This window comes from Rhinolophus hipposideros (assembly GCF_964194185.1).
Source record: "Rhinolophus hipposideros genome assembly, chromosome: 16".
Taxonomy (NCBI): domain Eukaryota; kingdom Metazoa; phylum Chordata; class Mammalia; order Chiroptera; family Rhinolophidae; genus Rhinolophus; species Rhinolophus hipposideros.
This window is the reverse complement of record NC_138062.1, coordinates 50,527,078-50,552,346: the sequence shown is the minus strand read 5'-3', so window position 1 is coordinate 50,552,346 and position 25,269 is coordinate 50,527,078. Positions and strand designations below refer to the sequence as shown.

Genomic DNA, 25,269 nt, shown 5'->3' with positions numbered 1-25,269 from the left:
AGCACGTGAGAAAGATGGTGCCTGAGAATGGTCATCTGGGAGCCACCTGGGCCAGGCCAAGAGAGAGGGGAAATGACCAGCTCCCACAACGGGCTCAATGGGTTGGGAGAAAGGAAGGAAATTAGCAAGGCCCCCACCTGCTCATCAAGAAAGTGGTGCCGAGAAACACGGGGGGCTCCTTCCCCCAGCCGGCCACACCTACCCGGTTCAGGCACCATCCTCCCCAATGCGTGGCCTCGCCGACCTCCTCCCGGCCACCTCCGCTGTCTCCCCACCACAGACACTGCCTCACTCACCTGCTCAGTGTCGTGCCGGGGTCCCGGCTCTCTGGGAACCACACCGCCTCCTTACCAGCTCTTCTCCTACCTGGATCCCCTCACCCGGGCGTCCCTGTCTCTTTCTCATCCTTCCCAGCTATTCAAGGGGCATCCTTCATCATCACGCTGGTCCTGGCTCTCCTTTCACATCACTCTTTTATCATGTGGATGTAATGTCCACCTGCAGTGTCGCGGTGCATTTACTGATTGGCTTGCACTGTCTAGCCGCCTCCCCAATGAAATTTAACTCCACGAGAGCTGGGCCCAGTCCATTTTGCTCCCCACCTTCTCACCCCTTTCTAGGGCGCGGCCGGGCACGCCACAGAGCCCCACTACACAGGTGGGGGATGAAACGCGAACGGAGGCCCGCGAAGTGGGGCGTTTTGTCCCCGGGCGGCTTCTGTGAGAGTCTTTCATTCCCCCAAACCAAGACCGGCCCACGGTCACCAACCCGACCCTGCGGCCCCCAGCCCCCGCCCGGCGCGCAAGGGGTCTCGGGGCTCCCGCTTCTCACCCGGTCTCCGCCGCCACGTGGGAAAGGGTGGGGCTCGCGTCTGTCCCCGGCGGCGCCGCCGCAGGCGCCTTCCGGCCGCCGTACGCGCGCAGGCGCGCTTGCGCAGCTTCGCCTCAGCCTCCCTCAGGTGGGCGAACCGCTCCCTGAGTGACCAAGGGTGGCCATGAGCGCAGGTAAAGCCAAGAGGTGCCAACAGTTGCGCGGAGGCGGCGTCTCTGCTGCTTTTTCCGGGCCCCTCTGTGGCCGCCGCCCCAAACAGGGAAATTTTTCTCCTCGGGATACGCCTCCCTGGAGGAGCGAGCACTGCGCCTGCGCAACAGGGTGCGGCGGCCGCCGCCTGCGCCTGTGCACTAGGGCTCGGCGGCGGCCTGCGCCTGCGCGGCGCTGCGGAGACCGTTGGCTCATTTGCATGTCCCCGCCTCTCCCGGCGGTGGAGGCTGAGAAGTCTGAGACAGCGGCGGGGGCGACTCCGCGCGCGGTGGGCTCGGGGTGAGGCCTCCGCACGGGTATCGTCGGTGGGTGGGCCCCGGGGTGGAGGACTCGGACGCGGCCCTCGGGGGCCTGGGTCCCCACGCGTCCCCGCGGTTGCGCCGCAGGCTCGGCCCTCGGGCTGCGCGGCGGCCGCGCCCCGCCCGTGGAGACCTGAGGGGCGATCCGCGGCCTTACGGGCCCAACACCCCGTTTGCTTCATCCTCGGAGGCCGGGAGCAGGCGGGCCGCACCCGAAGGGTTTCATTCATTCCCTCGCTCATTCATTTCACCCCAGCCCAGAGCGGCCCCCCGTGCGGCGGTCACCGCGGCCGGGCGCTGTACCGGGGCCTTTGCCATTTTAACGGGTTCAGGCCCCCCCATTAGCTGCCCATTCCATAGACGGGGAAACGGAAGCACAGAAAGGTTAGGTCGGTTGATGTGGTTCCGGGCCGCCCTGGCCTGGAGACCCTGCCCTTCGCCAGCAGAGAACAAGGGGCACCCTAGGCGAAGGGCTGAAGGGTGGGAAAGGGGGTGCCGGGGCGAAGGAAGACACTGAGGCAAGCGCGGGCGTGGGTCTTCGGTTGCACGTTTCAAGTTGGAAGGGATGTCTTGGTGGTTAAGGACAGGCCGCCACCGCGTTCCTCACTGTTGCTTCTTTTTCCGTCTTTTCTACTGAATCTTCAGGTCTTTGTCCTCACTACCAGGGCCCTGTGTGCCGGATTCCAGCCCGGGCTGGCTGACCTTGGGGTGGGGGTGGGGGTCCCTTAGCCCGAGGCTCCCGTTTCCCCATTTCCTCTTCTGTTTAAGGTCATTCATAACTGGACCCACTTCACTGGGTTATTGCAAGAAGTAAAGGAGATGATGCGCGTCCCTTCCCTACAACTCTCACTGGTCGGAGATTCTGCCACTGGCTTGAGAGGCTTCTCTCCGAGGGGACGAGGGGACGTTGGTTCTCAGAGCCTCTTGGCCCTGGGTGAGACATGGCAATGATCACGCCTTTCCTACCCACCATGTGCGATGCTTATGCTCCCACTCCCCTACAGGGTTATGTTCAGTGAAGTGATGTGTGTTGCTTCGTGCAGCCCGCCAGCAACGCACATGGCGGTTAGGGATTGCTTTCATAGAGCTTCTTGTAAGGGATTCTGAGAAAATGGGCTCAGAGAGGCAAAAGAACTTGTCCCAGATCACCATGCTCTTCTTGCTCCTCCTCAGCCAACACACCCGTGAGCTTCCTGAGGGCAGAGGCCCCTTACAATAATCCTACCTTCCTCTGTGGTACTGTGCGGGATTATGGATCACTGCCTGGTTGCTTTTAGGATTAGGAGAAAGAGAGAGCAGGCTCTGTGAGCAGTACTTGTCATTCCTAGTGTCTTTTTCCCCCCTCCTCTCCCTGTAGGTTTTGAGAAACATGGCAGCAAGGCGAATTGCACAGGAGACTTTTGATGCCGTATTACAAGAAAAAGCTAACCGATATCACATGGATCCCAGCGGTGAGGCTGCAGGTGAAGCTCTGCAGTTTAAAGCTCAAGGTAAATTGAAGTGCTTGATTTGGGGGGTCAGGGGTAATCGGGCATTTCGGGTTGGGACAGGAGGATTTCAGTGCCTTGGGCAAACTGCAATTCCTTTGATCCTTATTTGTTGAGGGGAGATGAAGTTTTCTCTGGGTCTACATGTGAAGTCCTTATGCTGAAGAAGGTGCCCTCCCCCACCTAAAGAAGGGTTTTTGAATCAGGCTCCTGGCTCCATCCCCACCACCGCTGCCCAGTTCTGGCCTGGATTATTGCAGTAGTCTCCTCCTGAACGGTCTCTCCACTTCGGGCTTCATTCCCCTCAAATCTGCTCGCACCACAGATCCACTAAAGCCAACCTTGCTGGACCAAGGTCCTGCTTAGACTCTTGGGACTCACCACTTCAGGATACATCCTCAGACAAACACAGCAGCTGCGAGGTAACAGTGTGTGCAAGATAGGAGGGCGTGGGGGGTGAGGAGCTGCGGAGCTGCCGAGAGGAGGCCTTGCCTGAAAACATGTCCCTTTGGAAAATATTGAAACATCATGCCAGCAGAATCAAAAATGGTGCCTACACACATGGTAGGACGACATGGAGGTCCCTCACTACCGCACCTGAGGCTCCCAACCCTGACTCCCTGCCTTGGGCTTCACGTTTCAATGAGACTGGGCCATCTGTCTATGCTTGGAATCCCACCTCTGCCTGGTTGATTCCCTCAGGCACTAAGGCCCAGCTCACAGGTGCCTTCCCCCCAGGAAGCCGCAGCAGACCTTGAGGTTGATTTGGTTGCCCTTCCCGGCCCCAGGAAGGTACGCTGTGCACTCATGCCTCTACTGGGGGCTGTCCTCTCAGGCCTGTGCTGCTCACTGCTCCACGAGTCCCTGAGCCAGCCTCGACGTGGAAGAGGGTTTCTCAGTATGGGTTGAGTAAGGCTGAAGGGCTCCAGGTAGGGGTAACTCTTGTTACATGCTTTGGACCTGGAGAAACCAAGGCTCAGAGGCTGTCTCCTGATTCTGAGTGTCCAAAAAGTACGTGCATGGGACACAGAAACGTAGCTGTTATAAAAGACTGGAAGAATGAAGAAGTACTTAAGAGTAAAACGTAAAAGTCCTCTTAGCTGCCTCTTTCACCCTCGGAGGTCACCACCTTTTTGGTAGTCTACGCATCCTTTAATTCTTTTAGTGATATATTTATGTGTTCATGTATATACAGGCAGACACGTCATGTGTACATGTACATGTATATATGGAGATCTAAATCTTGGCATCTTTATCTAGAGACTTCACACCGATACGTACTTTGTTACCTCAAGTAAGTTTGTGGGGGAGGACGAGAAACCAAGCAGGATGCTAGATAGTTCTGGAACCATCTCTTTGTCACAGAGCTGCATGGTCCATTGGTTGGCCTTTCTCTGTGTCTCTGCTCTACTCCACTTTTCCGATGCCTTGGTTTACAGGGCATCAGAAAATCCTGTCGTGCAGAAACCAGCCCCCACTCTTCCTGTGCTGCTACCACCCTCGCCACATCATCAGTACCTGGATCATCTCAGTGGACTCCTCCTGGAACATCCACATCTACTCGTGGTCTGTTCCTGCACAGTAGCCAGCGAGGTCAGCCCTCTGCTCTGGACCCTTATGTGGCTTTCCAGCTCACTCAGAACATTCCAGCATCCAGAACGATTGTGGTCCTCACTTGATCTAGTACCTCCCTTCTCTTCACATCTCCTGTCGTAGTGGTTCCCGAAATTTGCTGCACGTTAGAATCATCTGATGCCCAGGTCAAACCCCATGCTGATTAATTAAATCAGGGTGGGGTGTGTGTGTCTCTCTCTCTGTCTCCCCCCCACCCCGGACTCCAATGTGCAGCAGAGTTTAGGAGCCACCTTCTTACCACTTTTCCCCTCGTTCCCTCTGTTCACTTCCAGCACATTCCTCCCCTGCTGGTCCCATGTAAGGGTTTTGTCTTCACGGTCTCTCTGCTAAGAAGTCTTCCTCCATAACTGTATGGCCCCTCACATCAGGCCTCCGCTGCTCAGTATATTATCAGAACTGCCCTCCTCGACCAGCCTGTCTAAAGATAGTTTTCCCTCTCAAGTTCCCACCTGCTTGATATTTCTTATTGGCACTTCCTTATACCTGATGGATTTTTGTTTATTGTTGGCTCCCTCAAGTGACAAGTCCAGGAGAGCAGGGACTTTGCTGTCTCCTTTCCCTGCTATACCTTCAGTTCCTTGAGCAATGCCTGCACACAGTAGGTGCTCAGTAAGTACTGCTGAGTAAATAAACTTGGATTTATACAAAGATTTGTTTTCCTGCGGCCTCTTGCCCCATTACTACCTCCTGGCATCTCTCTTCCTTTTCATTTGACTTTTTTGATTTGACTTTCTGATTCAAAGCAGAAAGTTAGAAAGGCACTCTGCAAAGTCTCCCTGAGGCCCATAGTTCATTTATGTTCCTAGCTTCTTACAGAGTTTCTTTCTACATGAATAAGCAAATGCAAATACAGGTACGTATTTTCCTCATTTTCACACAGAGGAAGACAAAAGTACACTATTCAATTCCCATTGTGTCCTCTCGATGGCTCGTTTAACTGGTGCCTTCCCTCTCTGCTTCAATCTGTTTTTTCAGAGGATCAGTTGGCCCAGTGGACCTTTCTAAGGGTGTGTATCAGCCATCTTTGGGTCAGATGCTCGGCTGTGGTGGGTGCAGTGTTACACGTGTCTCCTGACTCAGTGTCAAGTGTGTGCCGAGAGTTCCTGTTAGAAGGCAAGAAGTGGGGGGCAGCTGGATGGCTCAGTTGGTCAGAGCGGGAGCCAGTTCGATTCCCACATGGGCCAGTGAACTGCACCCTCCACAACTAGATTGAAAACAACACCTTGAGCTTAGAACTGAGCCGCCGGTGAGTGACTGGTTGGCTCAGTGGTTGGAGCACGGTGCTCATAACACCAAGGCTGCCGGTTCGAGTCCCACATGGGCCAGTGAGAAGCAGCGGCTTAAGCTTGGAGCTGAGGCTCAGGTAGATGGCTGGTTTGCTCAGTGGTTAGAGCGCAGTGCTCATAACACCAATGTCACTGGTTCAAGTCCCACATGGGCCAGTGAGCTGCACCCTCCACAACTAGATTGAAAATCAACAACTTGACTTGGAACTAAGCTGTGCCCCACACACACACACACAACTAGATTGGAGGGGGGAAAAAAACAAGAAAAACGATTTGACATCCTGGAAAAACACACTGTTCCCCAATATTCCCCAATAATTAAAAAAAAAAAAGGCAAGAGGGGCAGGTAACCTCCAGAAAACCTGTGTGCTATGTGATAGAGGTAGAAGTATACAAGGGTTCCAGTCACAGTAAAGAAGTCCAGGTTATTTGAGGGCCAGACACCCTTCCCTGAGTCTAAAGGAAGGCTGGTAACAGATGCCCACTGAGCCATGTCAGGAGACCTGGATGAGGGAGGGGCACTGCCGCCCAGCCTCGATGCACTGTCATTGGGGCAGATGCAGGCCCAGTGCTTGTGGGTCTCTATAAGTAGTAAATCCAGGTGTTTAAGGGAAACCGTACAAATGTTGGCAACAAATAGGAAGTTGTAAAATTCACGCAGACAGATCAAGCACTCCAGCTGGCTGGTGGTCTGTGGACCGTCTATTTGCAGCCTCTTGTCTAAAGTACCTTTGTGTTTCCTTTTGGATTGTTTATTTCAGATCTTCTAAGGACAGTCCCAAGAGTCAGAGCAGATATGTATGATGACATTCACAGTGACAGTAGATACACTCTGGGCGGATCCGTAGCTCACTCTCGAGACGCTGGGAGAGAAGGCCTGAGAGGTGATGTGTTTCCGGGGCCTTCTTTCAGATCAAGCAACCCATCTGTAAGCGAAGACAACTACTTTCGCAAAGAGTGTGGCCGAGATTTGGACTTTTCCCACCCTGACTCCCGAGACCAAGTCTTTGGCCACCGGAAATTGGGACATTTCCGTTCTCCGGACTGGAAATTTACACTCCGTGGCTCTTGGGAACAAGACTTTGGCCACCCAGTTTCACAAGAATTGTCTTGGTCACAGGAATATAATTTTGGTCCTTCTGCACTACTGGGGGACTTTGGCTCCTCCAGGCTGATTGAGAAAGAGTGTCTGGAGAAGGAGAGTCGGGATTATGACGTGGACCGTCCAGGGGAAGCAGACTCTGTGCTCAGAGGCAACAGCCAAGTCCAGGGCCGAAGCCGAGGTCTAAACATCGTTGACCAGGAGGGTGCCCTCATAGGAAAGGGGGAGACTCCAGGCCTGCTCACACCGAAGGGGGAGGTCGGGAAACTTGTCACGCTGAGAAGTGTGAGCACAAAAAAAGTACCCACCATAAATCGTATTACTCCCAAAACTCAGGGCACTAACCAAATCCAGAAAACCACCCCCAGTTCTGATGTGACCCTAGGGACAAACCCCGGAATGGAAGACATCCAATTCCCTACTCAGAAGATCCCTCTGGGGCTCAATCTGAAGGACATTCGCCTCCCCAGAAGAAAGATGAGCTTCGACATCATAGATAAGTCCGATGTATTTTCAAGATTCGGAATAGAAATCATCAAATGGGCAGGATTCCACACCATAAAAGATGATGTTAAATTTTCCCAGCTTTTCCAGGCTCTCTTTGAACTTGAAACTGAAACCTGTGCTAAAATGCTCGCCTCATTCAAATGCTCTTTAAAACCAGAGCACAGAGATTTTTGCTTTTTTACTATCAAATTTTTAAAGCACTCTGCTTTGAAAACACCCAGAGTCGATAACGAGTTTTTAAACATGCTTTTAGACAAAGGTGCTGTGAAGACCAAAAATTGCTTCTTTGAAATCATCAAGCCCTTTGACAAGTACATAATGAGGCTTCAAGACCGGCTTCTGAAGAGCGTCACCCCTCTGCTCATGGCCTGCAACGCCTACGAGCTGAGTGTCAAAATGAAAACTCTCAGTAACCCCCTGGACTTGGCTCTTGCCCTGGAGACCACCAATTCTCTCTGCCGGAAATCTTTGGCCCTTTTGGGGCAGACATTCTCCTTGGCCTCTTCTTTCCGTCAAGAAAAAATCTTAGAAGCTGTCGGCCTCCAAGATATAGCTCCCTCTCCTGCCGCATTTCCAAACTTCGAGGACTCCACGCTGTTTGGGAGAGAGTACATAGATTACCTGAAGGCCTGGCTGGTCAGCAGCGGCTGTCCACTGCAGCTCAAGAAAGCCGAACCCCAGCCAACTCCAGATGAGGAGAAAATGGTTCCTCCCACCAAACCTGACATTCAGGCCGAGGCTTCGAGTGGTCTGAGTGATGGTAAGGGAAGCAGCGAAAGTTCTGTTTGTTTTGATTGGTTTTTCATGTTTTCTTGGTATGTCTTTTATTCTCTTGGAGGTCTTTTTACACAGACGTTCTTTAGCCAACTGGAAACAAATCAATTTTAGCAGAAAATTCATATTGGCCAGTGTCTACCCTTCATTCCATAAGCATATATGAGGAATCTTCTGTCTGCCCTAGAAGTCCTTAGACATGTCTCGGTCATAGACTCCTTGGAATCTGATGAAAAGCGGCAGCCCTTGCCAGGAACAATACACACGTCTTTGTATGCAGTTTTGCCTCAGTTTCTGGGGGTTTTGTACCATCCTGCAGCCAAGGTTAAGAAGTCCTGTTCCAACAGGGTCCCCCCAGAAGTATTCCTAAAAGGAAACGTAAACACTTGGCACTGTCTCTGAGTTCCCAGGCTCCTGAGGGGAAGAAATGAACAAAAACTAGCCCCTCCTGTGATGGGATGAAGGGGAAAGTGGAAAGGTCCCAGCCTAACCACGCCTGGAGAGTTGGGGAAGCCAGAGGGAGGTGTGTTTGAGCTGTATTGAGGGACAGACAGCCATCAGCCAGGTCTATCTGTGTGGCGGAGGCACCCGCTCACTTTCTAAACTGGCTAAAGGTCCACAGATCACGTAGGTGGACGGTAACCTGCAGTTAGCAGTCGGCTTACAGGGGAGGAGGCAGGCCAAGCAGGAGGTGTTTCCCCGAAAATAAGACCTAGCCTGACCATCAGCTCTCATGCGTCTTTTGGAGCAAATATTAGTGTAAGACCCCATCTTATTTTACTATAGGACTGGATCTTACATAATACAATGTAATGTAAGACTAGTCTTACATTAATGTTTGCTCCAAAAGACGCATTAGAGCTGATGGGCCTGCTAGGTCTTCTTTTCGGGGAAACACGGTAATAGATGTGACTGGATGTTTGGTGTCCCTTTTCCCTCCCCCTGAGCTCCCAATGTAGCTACTCCCACAGCCCAAACGTCCCAGGACTCATGAGCATACGTAGGGGCCCTGTCCTCTTTCCTCCTGACGTGGTTTGCCATTTCCCCAGCCCAGTGAGGAAGTCACATTTGTCCCTGCATCTCTTCACTTCTCTACACCCTGCTGGAGACTCAACTGGTAGGTCCCACCACAGATGGGTGGCCACACCTACTTCCAGAGGGAGCCTTCCAGGAGGGGACCCAGGGCAGAAGCAGGCCCTGTCCTCCATCACCACCCCCCCAAACTAGTGGAGCAGAAAGTCAGTATAATAGTGATACTTGAGGAAAAGGTCTCCTGCAGCCTAAAGTAGCTCAGCACCGCCCCCTAGTGGTGCTGCTTGGCAGGCTGGCCAGGCGGTGTAGTCTTGCTGTACTGAAAACACTACTGCCTGCCCTTGTACAGGATTGTCAAAGGCCCTTTCTGATGTTTCTACAGTATTTGCTGCATCATGATATTGACCTAATCTGAATTATCTCACTTCTCCCTTGATGTTGGACTCATGCTACCTTTTATTAGAGGCTTCTGGGGCCGAGCAGAACTGGGTTCCCTTGTAATTGGTGTCTACGAGCCTTGGCAGTCCGGGCAGTGGGTGGATGGTTTCCGTTACTGTTGGAAATGCTGGGATGAGCTCTTTGATTGAATTTGTTATTACTTTTGTTTTTATTTTTAAATCCTCCTTGAAAGGATACAGTCTCGGGAGAAGGATTGCTGGGACCCACTTTCTGGCCCTTGCTATGCTCACCTTCTCCAGAGATGGTTGCAGTGACCCACAGATTGTGTTTATCTCTGAAACCTTCTGTTTTTTGAAAAATTACATCAAATTAACAGTTCTGTAAAATGAGAGCCAAGAACAAAAAGGAAAGCAATTTCGAAAGGGAAATACTTACAATAACATGACAATTGAAAGATTGACTTATCCTGTGTAAAGAGCTCCCACTGGTGTTTAAAATAAGCTCAAAACTACACTTCAGACAAAGGCAAGGACAAGACAGTGCAATTACTCCACAGAACAAACTGGAAAACCTCTCCAGTTCAGGGGTGGTTTTTATTGAATGAGTGAACAAATAGACCATTCCGTGCTATTAAAATTAGCAAATATCAGAAAGCTAATCAATATTATTTAAGGACCCAGATGCTCGCTGTGTTGCTGGTGGCATTGTAAATTATAGCCACATTGGAGGAAATTCATACTTTAAAAAATGCTTAAAAAAAAAAAAAATGCTTACTTTTCATCCATTCAGCAAATATTTTCTGTGAATACCCACCTTGGAATCATTGACTTTTTTAATTGGAAAATTTTTCCTTGTAAATTTATGTTTTCTGATCACAGAACACATGTATGTTTATGTTTTATAGATAAAGGACAAAGAAAATGAAATCCTAATAAATCTACCACCCCTAGATAATGTCTGTTAACTTTTAGATATTTCCTTCTGTTTATTTTTTCTATGTGCTCATATGTATGTATCTTTTCTTCCTATTGGGAATCACAACTTAGATAAACTTTTACCTATTTTATACTTAAATACATTTTCTATCTTTACATTTTCTCCTAATGTGAGTATTGAGGTCAGGTGATACAGGAGAAGTGGTGCAGGGTGGCTATATTCCATTTCCTTCCGTAGGACATATGCTCTGTACAGTCACTGTAGGCCTGTCCTGGTGGTTATGCCGTTACAGCTTGTGGGAGCTATTTTGCATATTGGTTTTTAGAATAACATGCCACTTTCCTCTCTTCAATGCTGGCCTCTCCTGAATGAGGATTTTGGTTGCTGGTGCCTGCGTAGCCTCCATCCTAAGCCCCTGACTCAGTTCTGGTCTTCCCAGGCCCCACGTGGTCCAGTTTGTTTCTCAGACAAGCCTTTCTGTGTGTTCCAGCCGTCCCCCAGCGAGCCGATCACAAGGTGGTGGACACCATCGACCAGCTGGTCACACGTGTCGTTGAAGGCAGCCTGTCTCCTAAAGAGAGAGCTCTTCTCAAGGACGACCCTGCTTACTGGTGGGTCTTTAAATGTCGGCCCTCCGAATTCTTCCCGTAGAGCACCTAGTAACGTTTGTGTCGCTGCGGTGGCGTCCAGAGCAGAGGGTGAGGTGTTTGCTATTTTGAGCAGTGGTGTCGGCCAGCGGGCAGAGCATGAGAGTGGGTCAGCTTCCCTTGGCTGCAGGCACCAGCCCTGCTGCAGACCTGCCGTGTAGCCTTCTCCGCCGGGCTTGGAGCTCTGCGTCTCTGCTCTGCTGGTTTAAGGATGAGCTGAGACGTGCATGCAGAGTGAGTGTAAGATGAGGGATATGTCACAGCAGCTGTTTGTCATCTATTGCTACTACTAGTTAAACTGTCTTCCGTTTGCCTTATTGCCTCTTCACATGAATAGACCAACTTTTTAAAATTAAGGTTTTCATCATAAATGCGGTACTTGCTTATAGAGAAAGTGATGCAGTGGACAGCCCACCATTTGAAGGGTGTCACTTCTGAAAATGGCATCTAGGAGCGATGCCTGTCGTGTGCCGGTAGCAGAATGCTCTCATGACTCCAAGGTGACGGGTTCATGTCGTGAGGCCACTGGAAAGAGAAAATGGCACAGGAACCCACCAGTGCTCAAAGCTTCTGGTTGCCCTGTGGTCCCTCTGGGCAGGATAGGTGGCTTGGGCCCAGCTCTGGGTCCTTGGCTAGCAGAGAAGCCATCTCGTAGAAATTGATTGCAGAAGTGTATTTGTAGCAACGATTCGGTCGTGCTGGTGTCCTAGCAATGTCCCACTGCGCCTGTTTTGTTACATAGGTTTCTGTCTGATGACAGTAGTCTGGAGTATAAATATTACAAGCTGAAACTCGCAGACGTGCAGCGGATGAGCCAGACCTCGCCAGGAGCGGATCAGAAGCCGGTGGCAGCAGAGTGTGCAGTCCGGGCCATGCTGTACGCCCAGGCAGTCCGGAGCCTCAAGAAGAGGCTCCTCCCGGGGCGGCGGCGGGGGCTGCTCCGAGCTCCAGGGCTCCAGGGCTGGAAGGTGAGGAGAGCAACCACCGGGACCCAGACCCTCCTCTCCTCAGGCACCAGACTGAAACACCACAGCCGCCAGGCTCCAGGCTCCTTGCAGGGAAAGCTGCCCCAGCCAGATGGAAATGACGCCGCCAAGGGCTGCCTGCCAGACCCAACCAGACCTTCTCCTGGGGACCTCAGCCCGGAAGCCGCAGGCCCGTCCCCCAAGCCAGCAGGAGTGGACGAATCCGAAGCCCCTCAGAGCTCGTCTCCCTGCCTAGCTGCTGATGGTGTGTGCTCACTCCTGTCCCCCTGTTCTGGGCCCCAGCCCCGACTCTCCAGTCTCCAGGGGTCTCTGCAAAGCAGGACACGGTGCGGGGTGGTCTGAGCAGTGAGCAGTAGCAACAGGGACCTAGCTAGGACAGGTGCCTGAGGCGGTGCTTTCTCCTCTTGCTTCTTTGAGGGGGCAGCCAGAGAGTCCTATTGCACGCTTCCTCCTGACCTGAGGGTGCAGCTAACACAGGTTGCTGCCCAGGGACTCTGCGTCCTTGCAGCGTCTTCCTACTGGCCACCATGTGCCTGAGCCTGGGGCTTAGAGCTGCCTGATCAAGTTCTCTCTGTTCTTGCCCTCTTTACATTCTGTAGGGCTGCGCTGTTCTCATTCGGCCTCCTCTCCCCAGGTCTGTGTGTTCCCCCCTCAGGGTTCGCTCACCTACAGTTTCTCCTGAAGTTACCAACTTAGCCCCTTCTGTCTGTCCCGGCTGTTACCTTCTCCCTCTGCAACAGGCCTGCCCCCTGACCAGCGCTCACTCAGCACTAGGTAGGAACGGAGGGGAAAAGCCACACAGCCGCTGTCCTTTCTAGCTGTTGCTATGGAACGAGCAGCTCTAAACTGTGGCTTCGCATAGGAGCCAAGCCTGGGTGAGCCTGCCTGTGTGTTTGTAGGCAGCAGCTGGTTGTCTGGGGCCGGTTGAGGTGATATCCCTGTCACCCCCACCCACCCCATAGCCGCAGCAGTGAGCTGGAGTCGCTTCCCCTGAGGTTGCTGTCAGGCCTCTGGGAGAGGAAGTGGAGGTGCTCGAGGCTTCCAAGTCCTGGGCTGGCACTTCCGCCATGTCCATCGGCCAGCAGGAGTCTGAGGCCAATTCCAATTCAGGAGAGAGGGGAGCTGACCTCTGCTGGACAGAGCTGCAGAGTCACATGGCAAAGGGCGAGGATGCAGGGGGGGACACTCGGGGCCATCTCTGTAATCAGTCTCCGCAGCCTCATCGTGTCCATGCAGGACATGGCAGCTCAGAACCAACGAGTGACAGTTGCTTTATTTTGCAGTTGACACAAAGACAATGGAGACTGCAGAGAAACTGGCCAAATTTGTTGCTCAGGTGGGACCAGAGATTGAACAGTTCAGCATAGAAAACAGCGCCGACAACCCTGACCTGTGGTACGTACTCATCACACCCTCCTGATTGGAATCGTTTGCCCCACGAGTGTCCTGAGAGCCTGCAGGTGTTCTGGCATACACATTCCTGCCCTGGGGGTCACCCTGGGAGAAGTCGGGACTTCACTTCTGCTGAGTCAGGGCCATAAGGGAAAAGCATCTGTCCTGGGGGGTGGGGTGGGGAGAGACCTGCCTCATTGGAGGATCGGGAGAAGCTTTGTGGAGGGCTGTTGCAGCTGGACCCGAAGGCCAAGCGGGAGTTCTCTAGGGGAAGGGAGATAGCTCCCTGGGCAGAGGGACGGTGTCCCCAGAACCTGAGCAGAGGCAGAACAGGGGCTGAGGAAGAGGAGGGCACTGCTCCCTGGTCACACTGGCTGCTGTGAGCTGATGAGAACTCACTGCTCTGGGGTGATAGTGGTCCCTGGCCCAGGTGTGGGCAATACGCATTTCCATGCAGTGACGGCCGGATACCCTTGTGGCAGGAGGGGCACCATTACACTCCCATTCCTGAGACTCAGAGGCATCTCTGCCTCTGGGGCGTGGATTCTCCTTCAGTGTCCCCACTACTGAGCTGCAAACCTGCTGGTCTCCCCTCGGAGTGGTTGGGGGCGTGTGTGGGAACAAGGGTTGTTGGCGTGCTGTGCAGACGGCATCCTACAGTCTGCTGGAGCGCTAGTCCCTCGCCGGCTCCCAACGTGCTGCAGAGTCGAGCTTGCGTCTAATAAAGACTACGGTTAAAACCTTCACATGTCCTAGAGCAGGTCTGGGACCCAGTGATGACCCAGTGTGGTCCTCTAGCTTGTTTGTTAGTGGGCACTTCACTAGTGGGCCTTCTGCTTCCTGGGGGACCCAGCCCAGCTGCCTAGAGTACTGGCGGCCTTCCAGGCACTCGGCCTGCTTCTGCCTTTCCAGGCCTGGTGACCTCAGAGGAGGTGGTCTGAGGAGGAGGCCACCTGCAGGCCTCAGTGGGGCTGCCCCTGGCACGGGGGACCTCACCCTGGCAGGGACCAGCAAGCGGGACAGCTCAGAACAGGACAGCCAGGATTGTTTCATCAGTCCTGTTATCCCCCCGTGAGAACTAAAGTTTGCAAGAGAACTCTGCATCAGCCAGGGCACCTGGCACCACCAGGCCTGGGGGGTATCCCTCCCCCTCTGTGCAGCCTTTTCTGAGCAGTGCTCGTCAGAACACACTCTTCCCTCCTCACCTACAGCAAGAGCCCTGGATTCCGCAGAAGCGTCAGCCAGGTAGGGTGATCCACGTGGTCCCCCAGTGCTCCTGAAATATTTGACACTCACTACACTCGGCAGTGTGCGTATTTGGGAAAGGCCAAGATGCCGTTGTGTTTCTTTGTCCTTGGAAGAGTTATACCTCTGATACAGCATTCAGTAGTCGCTTGAATTGATTTCATTTTGTGTACGTGGCTGTGCCATTAGTTTGATGTATAGTCAGGTTCATTCGTTCCTGCAGAATAATTAGTTTTAGGGCTTTTGTCTCCGATTTTTTACTTAACTTTAAAAATAAGTATAGGATTTTCATGGTTGTAAACTAAAAATTATAAAAGGTAAGCTTAGAAGTGAGATCACTATATGGCTGGACCACAGTTACTGACCCATTCACCTCTTGACGGCATGTGAGGTGTTTTCATTTTGGGACTATTATAGGTGAAGCTGCTGTGAACATTCGTGTTCAAGGATCTCTGTGGACACCTGCTTTTATTTTTCTCAGATAAATACCTAGGAGGGGAAAGGCTGGCTCCCATGGTGGGTCCACATTTAACTTGTGAGAAAACTGCCAACTGCCTTTCCAAGTGGCTGCACCGTTTTGTGTTTTCAGCAGTCTGGACACGAGTTCCAGCACTTGCTAGTATCCGTCTTTTTAATGTCCCAATGTGGTGAGAGAGAGGGGGTATCCCTCTGGCTTTCATTTCTCTGAGGACGGACGATGCATAGGGGCTTCCATATTTCTTTAGTGAACTGTGTGAATCTTTGGCCCATTTTTTGATTGGGTTATTAGTTATGAATTTTGAGAGTTCATTGTATATCCTTGATACAAGTCCTTTCTCATGATGGGCAGACATTTCCTCGTAGTCTGTAACTTGTCTTCTCATTCCAGCTGGATCTTTTAGGGGGCAGACCTTCTTCAGCCTTTCCTCTATTGGTTTTTTAGCTTGTTCTTTCTTGATTTGTAAGAGCTCTTGTCTGTGTTGTGTATATTTCCTCTTATTTTGACATTTTTTTTGCATGTAGGACGTTCTGCGGCGCAGAAGTGTTTCATGGATGCAGATTTCACAATTTTGTCTTCGATTGCACCTGTATACTGAGTCATAGTTAGAAAGAATCTCCCCACAGTCAGGTTATAAAGACATTGACGTCCTTTTCTTCCAGAACTCGTCTGGCTTGTTTTTTACATTTAGATCCCCGATCTGTGCGGGGTTACTGGGGAGCAGAGGATACAGCATGGATCCAATTTAAATATTCAACAAATGGTCCCGACACCATTTTTTGAAAAGAGTGGTTTTTTCGCAGTGGTTTGAGCAGCCACCGTCATCAGAGGCTGTGTGGCCTTTGTGGCCTTTCTCTTGGTCTGTCTGTCCATCTGTCCGTGCACCAGTACCATGCTGTTCTCACTGTAGAGGCTTCACACACCTTGTAATAACTGGGAGGTCTTGTGCAGAGTCCACCCAGATGTTCTCGCATATTCATTTTTCTTTATGAACTTTAAAACCATCTTGTCCAGATCTAGAAACAAATGATGCTTTTATTGGGATACTTTTTGACATTAATTCATTAACTAGAGGAGAATTGACGTCTTCATGAGGTCACGTTGCCCAGTCCTACGACAAGGGCTCTTTCCTTTGGTCCAAGTGTATTTTGTGCCTTCGGGCGGGTGTTGGTTTTCTATCCCAGCTGCAGCCCCTGGCTGTGGCTACGAGTCAAGGCAGCCCTCGGACTCAGAGGCACAGAGAGGCTTTATCACCACCATATTTATGCAGCTTCTCTGCAAGACATGAGACAGGAGGTGCTGCAGGTGACACACTTCCTCCATCTCGTGCCTGGAAGTGAGAGGGACTGAGAGGCACAGGGAGCACTCAGAGGCCCATAAAGGCCATTGATGTCACTAGAAAGGACTGAGTGAGGCCAGGTCAGATCTCTGGCTGCAGTGTTGGAGCTCGTTCCAGCACGTTCCCTGGTCGTCCCCGCATACCTTGTTCCTCCACCTTCTTCCACAAAAAGCAATTAGGCCTCACATTCTGGCTCCTCAGACGTTCTCACTGGGAAGCTGCACCATCAGCCATCGCTGGTAGAAAGAGGTCAGGTTCTTCGCTCCTCTGTCCCACCCCCAGCACTGTCGGGCCCGTTCGGAGAGTTCAGCAAATAAGAATATTCAGAGGACCCTCTGGTTAACCCGTGTATATCGTCTTTATCCAGGTTTCTACATGACCAAAGTAGCACAGCTTTCAAATTCTATCGAAAGAAAGTATTTGAACTGTGCCCATCGATTTGTTTTACATCGTCTCCGCTGAACCTCCGTGCCGGTGAGAGCGCCCTAGAGCCTGTCGAAGGGGAAGGAGAGTTTGAGGATGAGCCCCCTCAGCAGGAGACTGAGCTGGAAAGCCTAGAGGTGATGCCTGAGGAGGAGGACGACGACGAGGAGGAAGAGGAGGAGGAGGAGGAGGGGGGCGAGGAGGCCTCCGCTTCCGGAGGGCCCTCCAGGAGGGCTGGAGGGGCTGCCAAGTCCGAGGGCTCCGAGGGCAGCCCCCCTGCTGATGGCCTCCCGAGCGAGGCAGCCGAAGACGGCCCCGCCGACGCGCCTGCCTTGTCTCAGGCCTCCATGGGAGCCTGCTTCCCCCGGAAAAGGGTCAGCAGCAAGTCGCTGAAGGTCGGCATGATTCCGGCTCCCAAGAGGTTGTGTCTCATCCAGGAGCCCAAAGGTGAGTGCCTGCCATCGGTGCAGCGCCCCACTCTCTAGCACCTGAGGAGGAATTAGTGGAGCTTGTAGAGACACGTTAGAGACCTTGTGTGACCGTTTTGAGGAATTAACTGGCCCTCAGCCCAGGCTCAGCCACAAGATAACCTGCTGGCCTGTCACCCTTGTCAGCCCAGATTCCACCACCAACCTGACGTTACCTCCCGAATCCTCCCAGGCCCCACTCAGTACGAGGTTCTTGGGTCTCGGATTTTTAACCGGAAACAGTCCTAGTGGTGTGTGCACCACTCCAAATGTTCGTATGAAACTCATGTTTCCAGTTGGTTTAATGCTGAGCCTCTAAGGAGGTGCTGCCGCGTAGTCTGTGGCTTCTACTGCCCCGCATGCTGCTCGGGTTTCCATTGTCGCTCAGAGTCCAGCAGGGGAATCCTGGCTGTGGAGGGGACGGGCTGGTCATCTCAGCCATTTCCTGCGCGGGGCCTTGGGGGTGCACAGCCTTCTCAGCCAAGGAAGGCCTGGGGTGGTGACACCTGCTGATGGTGAGGACGCAGCAGGAGGACACGGGGCAGGGCGGCTCTCGGGCCGCTGTCAGTGCCCCATGGGGGCCGTCTCCCCTCCTGTGGGGAGGCTCAAGTTTCTTGAAGTGCAGTTTACCAGCCATAAAACGCACACCTTCCAAGTGGACAGTTCGAGGAGTTTTGGCAAATGTGTACAGTCAGGAACCCACCAGTACAGTGGAGCTGGAGCCCGTCCCGAGAAAGTCTGTGTCCCTCCGCAGTCCCCTCCCCAGCCCCTGGCCACCACCGACTATGTTCTGGCTTCGTGGTTCTGCCTTTTCTAGACTCGTTAAGTGCAATTGTATCGTGTGTGGCCTTTTGATGGGTGGGCCGTGGCCCAGGTTATCCCTCATGGCTCCTGCCCAGCCAGGGCTCTACGCAGCCTGGCCTGGGCTCTGCTCAGAGTGTGGGGCGGAGGCCGCGATACCTGCGTATGAAGTGGCCGCGGTGAACAGTGCCCCGTCGTGTGTCACCTGTGTTTTCTGTTGTTGACATATTCACACCCAGCAGTGTTAATAGCTTCCCACTAACAGAACCGTCCGTGGTTTGTGTTTGCAAACTTGGGCATGGTAACGGATTGCTAACTGTTCTACCAAACTGTGTGTCCTTCAGAAGTCACCGCAGGCGGTGGTAGCATATCGGGTTGTTTCTCTTTGTCCTTTGTGTGTGTGGGTAGTGGGGTCCCGTTGTGGAAGCTCTGAGTTCTCTGATGGAATGAGTGATGAGACTAAACCGGGCCTCCCATCTCCCCTTCGTCAAAACAATAACAATTATGATGTGATTCAGAGTTTTTGTATGTGAAGCATGGTTGTTTTTGCTGGAAAGTTATGTGTGGACTTTAATTCCTTTTTTAAAAAAAAATTTATTGGGGAACAGCATGTTTCTCCAAGGCCCATCAGCTCCAAGTCGTTGTCCTTCAATCTAGTTGTGGAGGGCGCAGCTCAGCTCCAGGAGCTGTTTTCAATCTCAGTTGCAGGGGGCGCAGCCCACCATCCCATGCGGGAATTGAACCTGCAACCCTGTTGTTCAGAGCTCACGCTCTAATCAACTGCGCCATCTAGCCACTCCTGGGGACTTTAATTCTTTATCAGTGGAGTAGTCGCAGAGGCACTGGGGAGCACAGTGTTGCACAGAGTTCGTTTGTACAGCAAAGTGTATTCCTGTGGTCATGGAGCACGATCCACGTATCAGGTCCTTCATCATAAACGTCGGCACCTTCCGTTTAATTAAGGACACACTCTCACAGCAAGGAGCCCTCAGTGGAGCCCACACATTCAGCCTCTGTGTTCCGTGGTCATGCGGTTCCTGAGAGGAGCAAGGCCAGGCTGCTGGTCTTGTGCAGGTCGCAACCACCTTCTGTTAGCAGAGGGGCTGTTAGTCCAAACCACAGCGCCCTCGTGTTCTTTCTCAGAAATCTGGGGAAAGCTCATATAGGGTGTGTGTGTGTGTGTGTGTGTGTGTGTGTGTGTACATGTGTATATATATGTTTCTTTTGTCTTCCAGTTCACGAACCAGTTCGCATCGCCTACGACAGGCCCCGGGGTCGTCCTATGTCCAAAAAGAAGGTGAGCGTGACCATTTGTAAGTCCTCACATGTGACATAGTCAGTTGGAATTTGTCAGAGTCTCAAAGGACTCGGGCTGGCAACTTCAGACTGGGTGCTGATGTACAAAGCACAACAACTGCCTTTTCTCTGCCGGGACTTCTGAAGACGAGTTAGCTTTGTCCAAAGCGCAGGAGCGTAGTCGCCACAGATCGTTGGAGCCGATAGGTGCAAGGAATGGAGAGAGAAACTGGATAATGTCTCAGCCTTCGAGGAGTTCAGATTTAGTGGATTGTAGTTGTGGTTTAAAAGGCAGTTAAGCAGAGAGTGTGTGTTAACTGGTTGGCACCTCCTAGGTGCCAGGCCCCATGTCCCAGCCTGGGGCGGCAGCAAGCAGGGCCAAATGCATGACTAAGTCATAGGGGTGCTGTGGGTACTGAGACGCGAGCCGTTGGGTGGTGGGATAAGGTGGGGCCGGGGGGGCCATTTGATGAGGAAAGGCAGGGAAAGTCTACATCTCCCCGAGAGGTAACATTGGCTTCGTCATGGAGGGGGGGCCTTGGAGAGGCCCCCAGGTGGGCAGGAAGCTTTTTGGGCCCAAGTGGGGTGATGAACATGGCGAGGTGAGTACCCAGTAGAGGCGACGAGGACCCAGGTCACTCCGGCCTGTAGACAGATGTCTGCACGGTGGCTCTTCTCTGGGGAAGGCCCTCAGGGACCGGTGGCGGGATTTCGACAGCAGATGTGGCCTCTGGTTACTGTGTTGAGAGCAACCTGTAGGATGGGGGCTGGGCAGAGCCAAGGGTAGGAGGGGTGAAGCTGGGCTGGGTGGGACTCGCAGGTGGGGTGGACGTGGAACAGCGAAAGCCAAGAGTCCAGGGAGACCCCAGGGTAGTCGGCCCGGGCAGTTAGGAGAAAGGAGCTGCCATTGGCTGAACCGGGGTGCCCCTGTGGGGAGCAGGTCACCAGAAGAAGACGGAGGTGAATTCCAGATGGCCAGGCAAAGCCACTTGGGACATGTGCAGACATCACGGGTCCCTAGAAGTCAGGGAGGTGAGCAGCGGCCCCCATTCTGAGTCTCAGCGGCCAGATGAAGCATCGCTGTGACCCCAGCGATGGCAGGAGGAGGGGCCTTCCTTCCTGTGCCCAGAGCTCGCAGTGCTGCTGATGCACTGGGGGCCGGCACGCGGGTGCCTGGGGAGGGGTCAGCCGAATTCAGGTTCAGATTGGCATGTGACTCCTGGGCCTCCATCTGTATATCTGTCACACCTGCCCTGCAGGTCGAAAATACCTTGAGGAGTACACGAAATGCGTGTTAACCCGGTATGCAGGGGTGTCCTATAGACACGGGGTTCCTTGTGGTGACTGGAGGAAGGGGGGAGGCCTCGCCTGCAGTTCACTGTGCACCGCAACTCAGGGGTGACTCTTAGACACAGACTGAAAGCTTACAAGACCTGTCCAGGCCGAGCTGCCCCCTGTTCCTTCCGTTGCTCCCACCAAGCGCTTTCCTGCAGTGGGGCCGGCCTGCTGTTTGGTGACCCTTGGCCAGCCTTTCCCACCCTCCATTTGTCTTAGCTGTTCTTCTCTGAGCCTGGGAGGGCATGACAGACACCTTCTCGTCACTTCAGTGGCAGGTTCCACCTCCTCTGTTCTCCAGTCACTTCCTGATGGTGGAGGCCCCCCTCAGGGCTCTCAACTCCTGCCCATCGTTCCCCTGGCTTTCCCCGTTCTTCAGCCTGCTCACGTGGCTCCTACACTGCTGTTTGTACTCTCTTCCTGCCCCTGCCAACAGCAAGCTCCCCCTTCCCTGAGTCCCTACGTGCCTCCTTAAACGTCCTTCAGGTGGACGTCGGCCCACCATCCTGCCGAGACTCCTGGTACCCTCACCTCCCAGCTGCCCCAGCTGCTTCAGTAACTCATGCACACACACGCTGCTTCATACCTCAGGTCGGACTTCACTTCCTGTCCTGGGCTCTCAGTGCCTCTCTGGGTAGTTTTGTCCCTTCTAGGGTGAGAACGGGGTAGGAGACCATGGCTTGACGGTGAGTATCTGGGGAGTCAGAGAGGCCTGAGGGGCGTTAGTGCCAGAGCAGGCTGGAGGCCCTCCGTCGGGGCACTTGGCTGCAGCCCACAGGCCGCACTCTGCTCTTTCCTCAGAAACCCAAGGACTTGGACTTCGCCCAGCAGAAGCTGACTGACAAGAACCTGGGGTTCCAGATGCTGCAGAAGATGGGCTGGAAGGAGGGCCACGGGCTGGGCTCCTGTGGGAAGGGCATCCGAGAGCCTGTGGGCATGTACGCGGCGGGGCTCGGGGGGGTGCACATGCCTGGGAGAAGAGGTTTTCTCTGGAATTCTGGTCCCAAGTCCTTTGACCCGCAGCCTAATTCTTGGTTTCCCTCACGCTGGACATGGTTTGACGTTGGCAGTTATTTTTTATTAGCCAGGGGAGTCTTCAGATGAAACGAGAAGCGGTCATTTCCATAGGCAGGTGTTCACCCGGCTCCTTGCTCTGTTGGTGCAGATTATTTAAATGGCTTCTTGGCATCTGGCATTTCAGTCACATTTATTGTCATAAAAGCTGAATGGTGACTCTGGGTAGTTCTACCAAGAACCACTTTCCCTTTCCTAGGAACCCAAATGCAGGCCTGCCAGGTGGAACCCGGCCTGGAACTGGTTAAACCCATGAATGGCCAGGAGACAATTCCTGCACAACTGGGCTGGGCACCTGTGGGGCGCTTCTAGTGTGATCGGGCTCCTGAGCACCCACACAGGCAGACGCCCCTGTCGCTGTACAGATTGCCTCTCGCAGTCCCTGTGCCTCGCCTTCACTGTCACATGTCCCAGTACTCTGTCCACTCTGACTGCTTAAGCCATTTCCAGTGTCTTGGAGGCCAGGTCTGGGTGCGGGTGTGGCTAACTGTGCGCTTTGCTCTTCAGGGGAATGGCCTCGGAAGGGGAGGGGCTGGGTGCCGACGGGCCGGAGCACAAGGAAGACACGTTCGACGTGTTCCGCCAGAGGATGATGCAGATGTACAGACACAAACGGGCCAACAAATAGGTACGTGCACGAGCCGGCGCCTCGGGCGCCCTGCCTGAGCCGGGTTCTCACAGCAGCCACGTGTCCTGCAGAAGGCAGTATCCGCCATGTCCCCAAAACCAAAGGACCACCCCCCAAAACAAAAAATCTGAAAATTCTGTGAGGGAAGCAGAAGGAGTCTTTGAATGCAATGTGTACCCCTCTCATCTTCCAGGTTTGGCTAAAGGAGCGAGTCCCCCGCTCCCTGCGCAGCTGCCTGGGGCCTGCCTGCGGGGCCTGGGTGCGGGCTCCCCGGCCACCTCAGGAGTGGCCTTGCGTCCCATAAGTGTAAGAGCAACCTGGAAGCTGGCCGCAGAGTATGGTCACTTGGTTTCCCTTTCTGAGGGTCTTCAAATCCTTTTCTGAAGGGCCTTGGGCCTACGACTGTCTTCATCCTTCTCCTCTCTTTTTAGTTGCCCTTCCCACCCCTGATTTCCAGCTCGGTTTTGAACAAAATCATTCTCTCCTTGAATAGATGAAAACCATTGGTGAGAAAGATAAGCCCTGAAGCAGCAATTGCCCTAAAAACGCCACTTCTGTCCCGGATCCACCGTGGAGCCAGTTCCCAAGTTGGTTTGGTGTGTACACAAGAAGCAAACGTCTCTGCAGTTTCTGGTGCGGAGGTGCCGCTGGCTTTTCTGTTTCTTAAAGGAAAAAAAATGCACCATTTCCAATCTGCTTTTGCCTTTCCTCCTCTTCCAGATGCTTTGGGCAGCACGTCCCCTCCAAGTCTTTCCTGGTTCCCCCTCAGAAGGTGGTGCTGCCCGGGCAGTACCGGGACAGTAGTGCTTGGGAACTAGCTCCTGTCTGTTTTCCCGTCCAGAGCACGTTGCTCTCTAGAAGTGCTCTGTTAGCAGACTTGATGCTGAAACAGTTACCGATTGTGTCTTTTCGTTTCCAGAAGTTAAATGGGATGTAATCTGCGCTCTGGCCCCACAGCCTGAGTGGGAGCACTGAAGCTCTTTGAACAAGTGGAGATACTTGATTCCACGAACGTTATTTTATGGAGTGTCACCTCTTAAGTACACATCCCAAGAGACTTAATGACATCTTAGCAACAGTATAATATTGGTGTATTCAGTGGGGAGTAGTCACCACACTGATGAAACTTTCCCCAAATTTAGAGGTCTCTTTAGAATCCACACAGAAAGCTACAATTTGGTTTTTCTTTTTAAACCACATAATGGAGCCTCCTACAAAGCGGTGTACTCTTCAGGACTCTTCAGTTTTTGCTTGTGTGGCAGTGGAAAGAATTGCTTTTTTAGGGCTCGTCTACAGAACAGAAAGGATCTTCTAGGGGTGGGCTCTGCAGCTGTTGCCATTCAAGGCGGATGATTGCCACCCCCTTCCAGCTTCTCCCAGCGCTTTGCAACTACGTGGGAAATTCTCAGGCTGTGGGAATCTCAGCCCTTCCTCCTAAAGCAGCAGTGGTGAAGTTTTAAATGTGTGCTAAAATCTGGAAAACTTGGTCGTACTGATAGTACAGCAGTGAGTTACTGTGTCAGCTGCTTTTATTGGCTATTAAGAAAACCTTGCTTTCCCAGAGCACAGACCTCCTCTGGTCTGTCTTGTCTGTCTGTCCTGCCATTCACTGTAGCATCTCACCTTCCTGGTGCCGCCTCTTTTCGTGTCGGGTGTAGCCCCCAGCTCTGTGCCTACTTCGGGTCACTTCTGTTGCTTTGGCAGACCTTTGTGGCCGTGGCAGTGCTGGTGGTCCTTCAGCAGAGGTGAAGCAGCCTGCTGGGGGCTGTGGTTTGGGGAACCACCGCTGCGGGAGTTCATCTTCTGCTCCTCTCTTGCCTAATCCTTCCATCAGCCTTCCATTTGGCCGTGCTTGGGCCACAGGATGGAACTCTGAGAACAGGGCTTTGGTCCCCAGGGCCTTTCAGAGTGCCTGCTGGCAAGCCATGCATGTTTTCTCTTTCTCTGGAGCGTAGCCCTGACTGTCGTCTTCGCCCTGACCGTTGTATTCACTCTGTCCTCGTGTGTTCCTTCTTGGCTTTCTCAGCTTTCATTCACAAGCAAAATGCTTTAGGAATTCCCAGGGACTCCCTATTCCCGCAGCCTCCTGCCACTCCCCTCCTGGGGACATCCCACTTTGAGCTGACCTGGTGAGCCTTTGGCAGATGTTAAAGGAAACAGCTACTTCTTGAGCCTGGAAAGTCCTCTGGGCACTCCGGTGGTGCTTCTCCTGGGGAGACAGCATTGAGGCGTTGGGACGCTGGGTCGAAGCACGGTGGTGCGCCCTGGGCCCGCTGCCGGCCGGGGACGTGGTGCCGTCCCTCTGTGCCACCTGGCTCTCTCTGCAGGGAGCGTGCGAGCGCGCGTGTGGGAGTGTGGCCTCATCAAAGTCACAGCGTCTTTTCTATCATTCTAGTTCCAGGGTCTCTCCCGTGAGGACGACAGGCATCCGGAAAGTGCTAACTCGCCACTTTGGGTGCTTACTGTCTGGCTTGTTTCCATCACTGGAGATCAGATAGAGAATTTTAGTGTTTTCGGTCCTTGGTAAAACCTAGAAGACATTGTGATGTTACAAAATGGAAGTTTGGGGGTTTCTTTGTTTTGTTTTTTTTTAATCTAAGAAGTTGTGAATCTTGTTAATCATTTAGCAGTTGCAATAAATGTAGAGGAACCCAACCTTC

The 25,269-nt window shown here is 52.9% G+C and overlaps 2 protein-coding genes across 18 annotated transcripts in view; one reads left to right on the top strand and one right to left on the bottom strand.

Annotated features, from left to right (window-relative positions):
* The window catches only part of ARMC6 (armadillo repeat containing 6), a 17,234-nt gene extending 16,038 nt beyond the window's left edge, over positions 1-1,196 (bottom strand). Inside the window, exons 1-2 of one of the 4 annotated variants that reach the window (XM_081077940.1) lie at positions 832-888; positions 297-498 (exon numbers count right to left, since the gene is read on the bottom strand). The gene's annotated coding sequence lies outside the window, so the exon portion shown is untranslated. Of the gene's footprint in view, positions 1-296; positions 499-610; positions 618-831 lie in introns of those variants that run through there. The other 3 variants (XM_081077939.1, XM_081077941.1, XM_081077938.1) reach the window with 3 other exon arrangements.
* SUGP2 (SURP and G-patch domain containing 2) lies at positions 916-25,269 on the top strand. 14 transcript variants are annotated; one of them, XM_081077912.1, is made up of 12 exons: positions 1,223-1,320; positions 2,698-2,830; positions 6,510-8,117; positions 10,989-11,109; positions 11,888-12,375; positions 13,415-13,526; positions 16,953-17,145; positions 17,350-17,455; positions 19,512-19,573; positions 21,709-21,845; positions 22,489-22,609; positions 25,005-25,269. In XM_081077912.1, the coding sequence occupies exons 2-11, from the start codon at positions 2,710-2,712 to the stop codon at positions 22,607-22,609; spliced, it is 3,069 nt and encodes a 1,022-aa protein (XP_080934038.1). In that variant the 5' UTR covers positions 1,223-1,320; positions 2,698-2,709; the 3' UTR covers positions 25,005-25,269. The 14 variants fall into 14 exon arrangements, with proteins under 14 accessions (XP_080934046.1, XP_080934041.1, XP_080934038.1 ...); XM_081077916.1 differs by adding an exon at positions 4,267-4,420 and having other exon boundaries at positions 16,953-17,455; XM_081077917.1 differs by adding an exon at positions 4,267-4,420 and having other exon boundaries at positions 16,953-17,455; positions 23,103-25,269.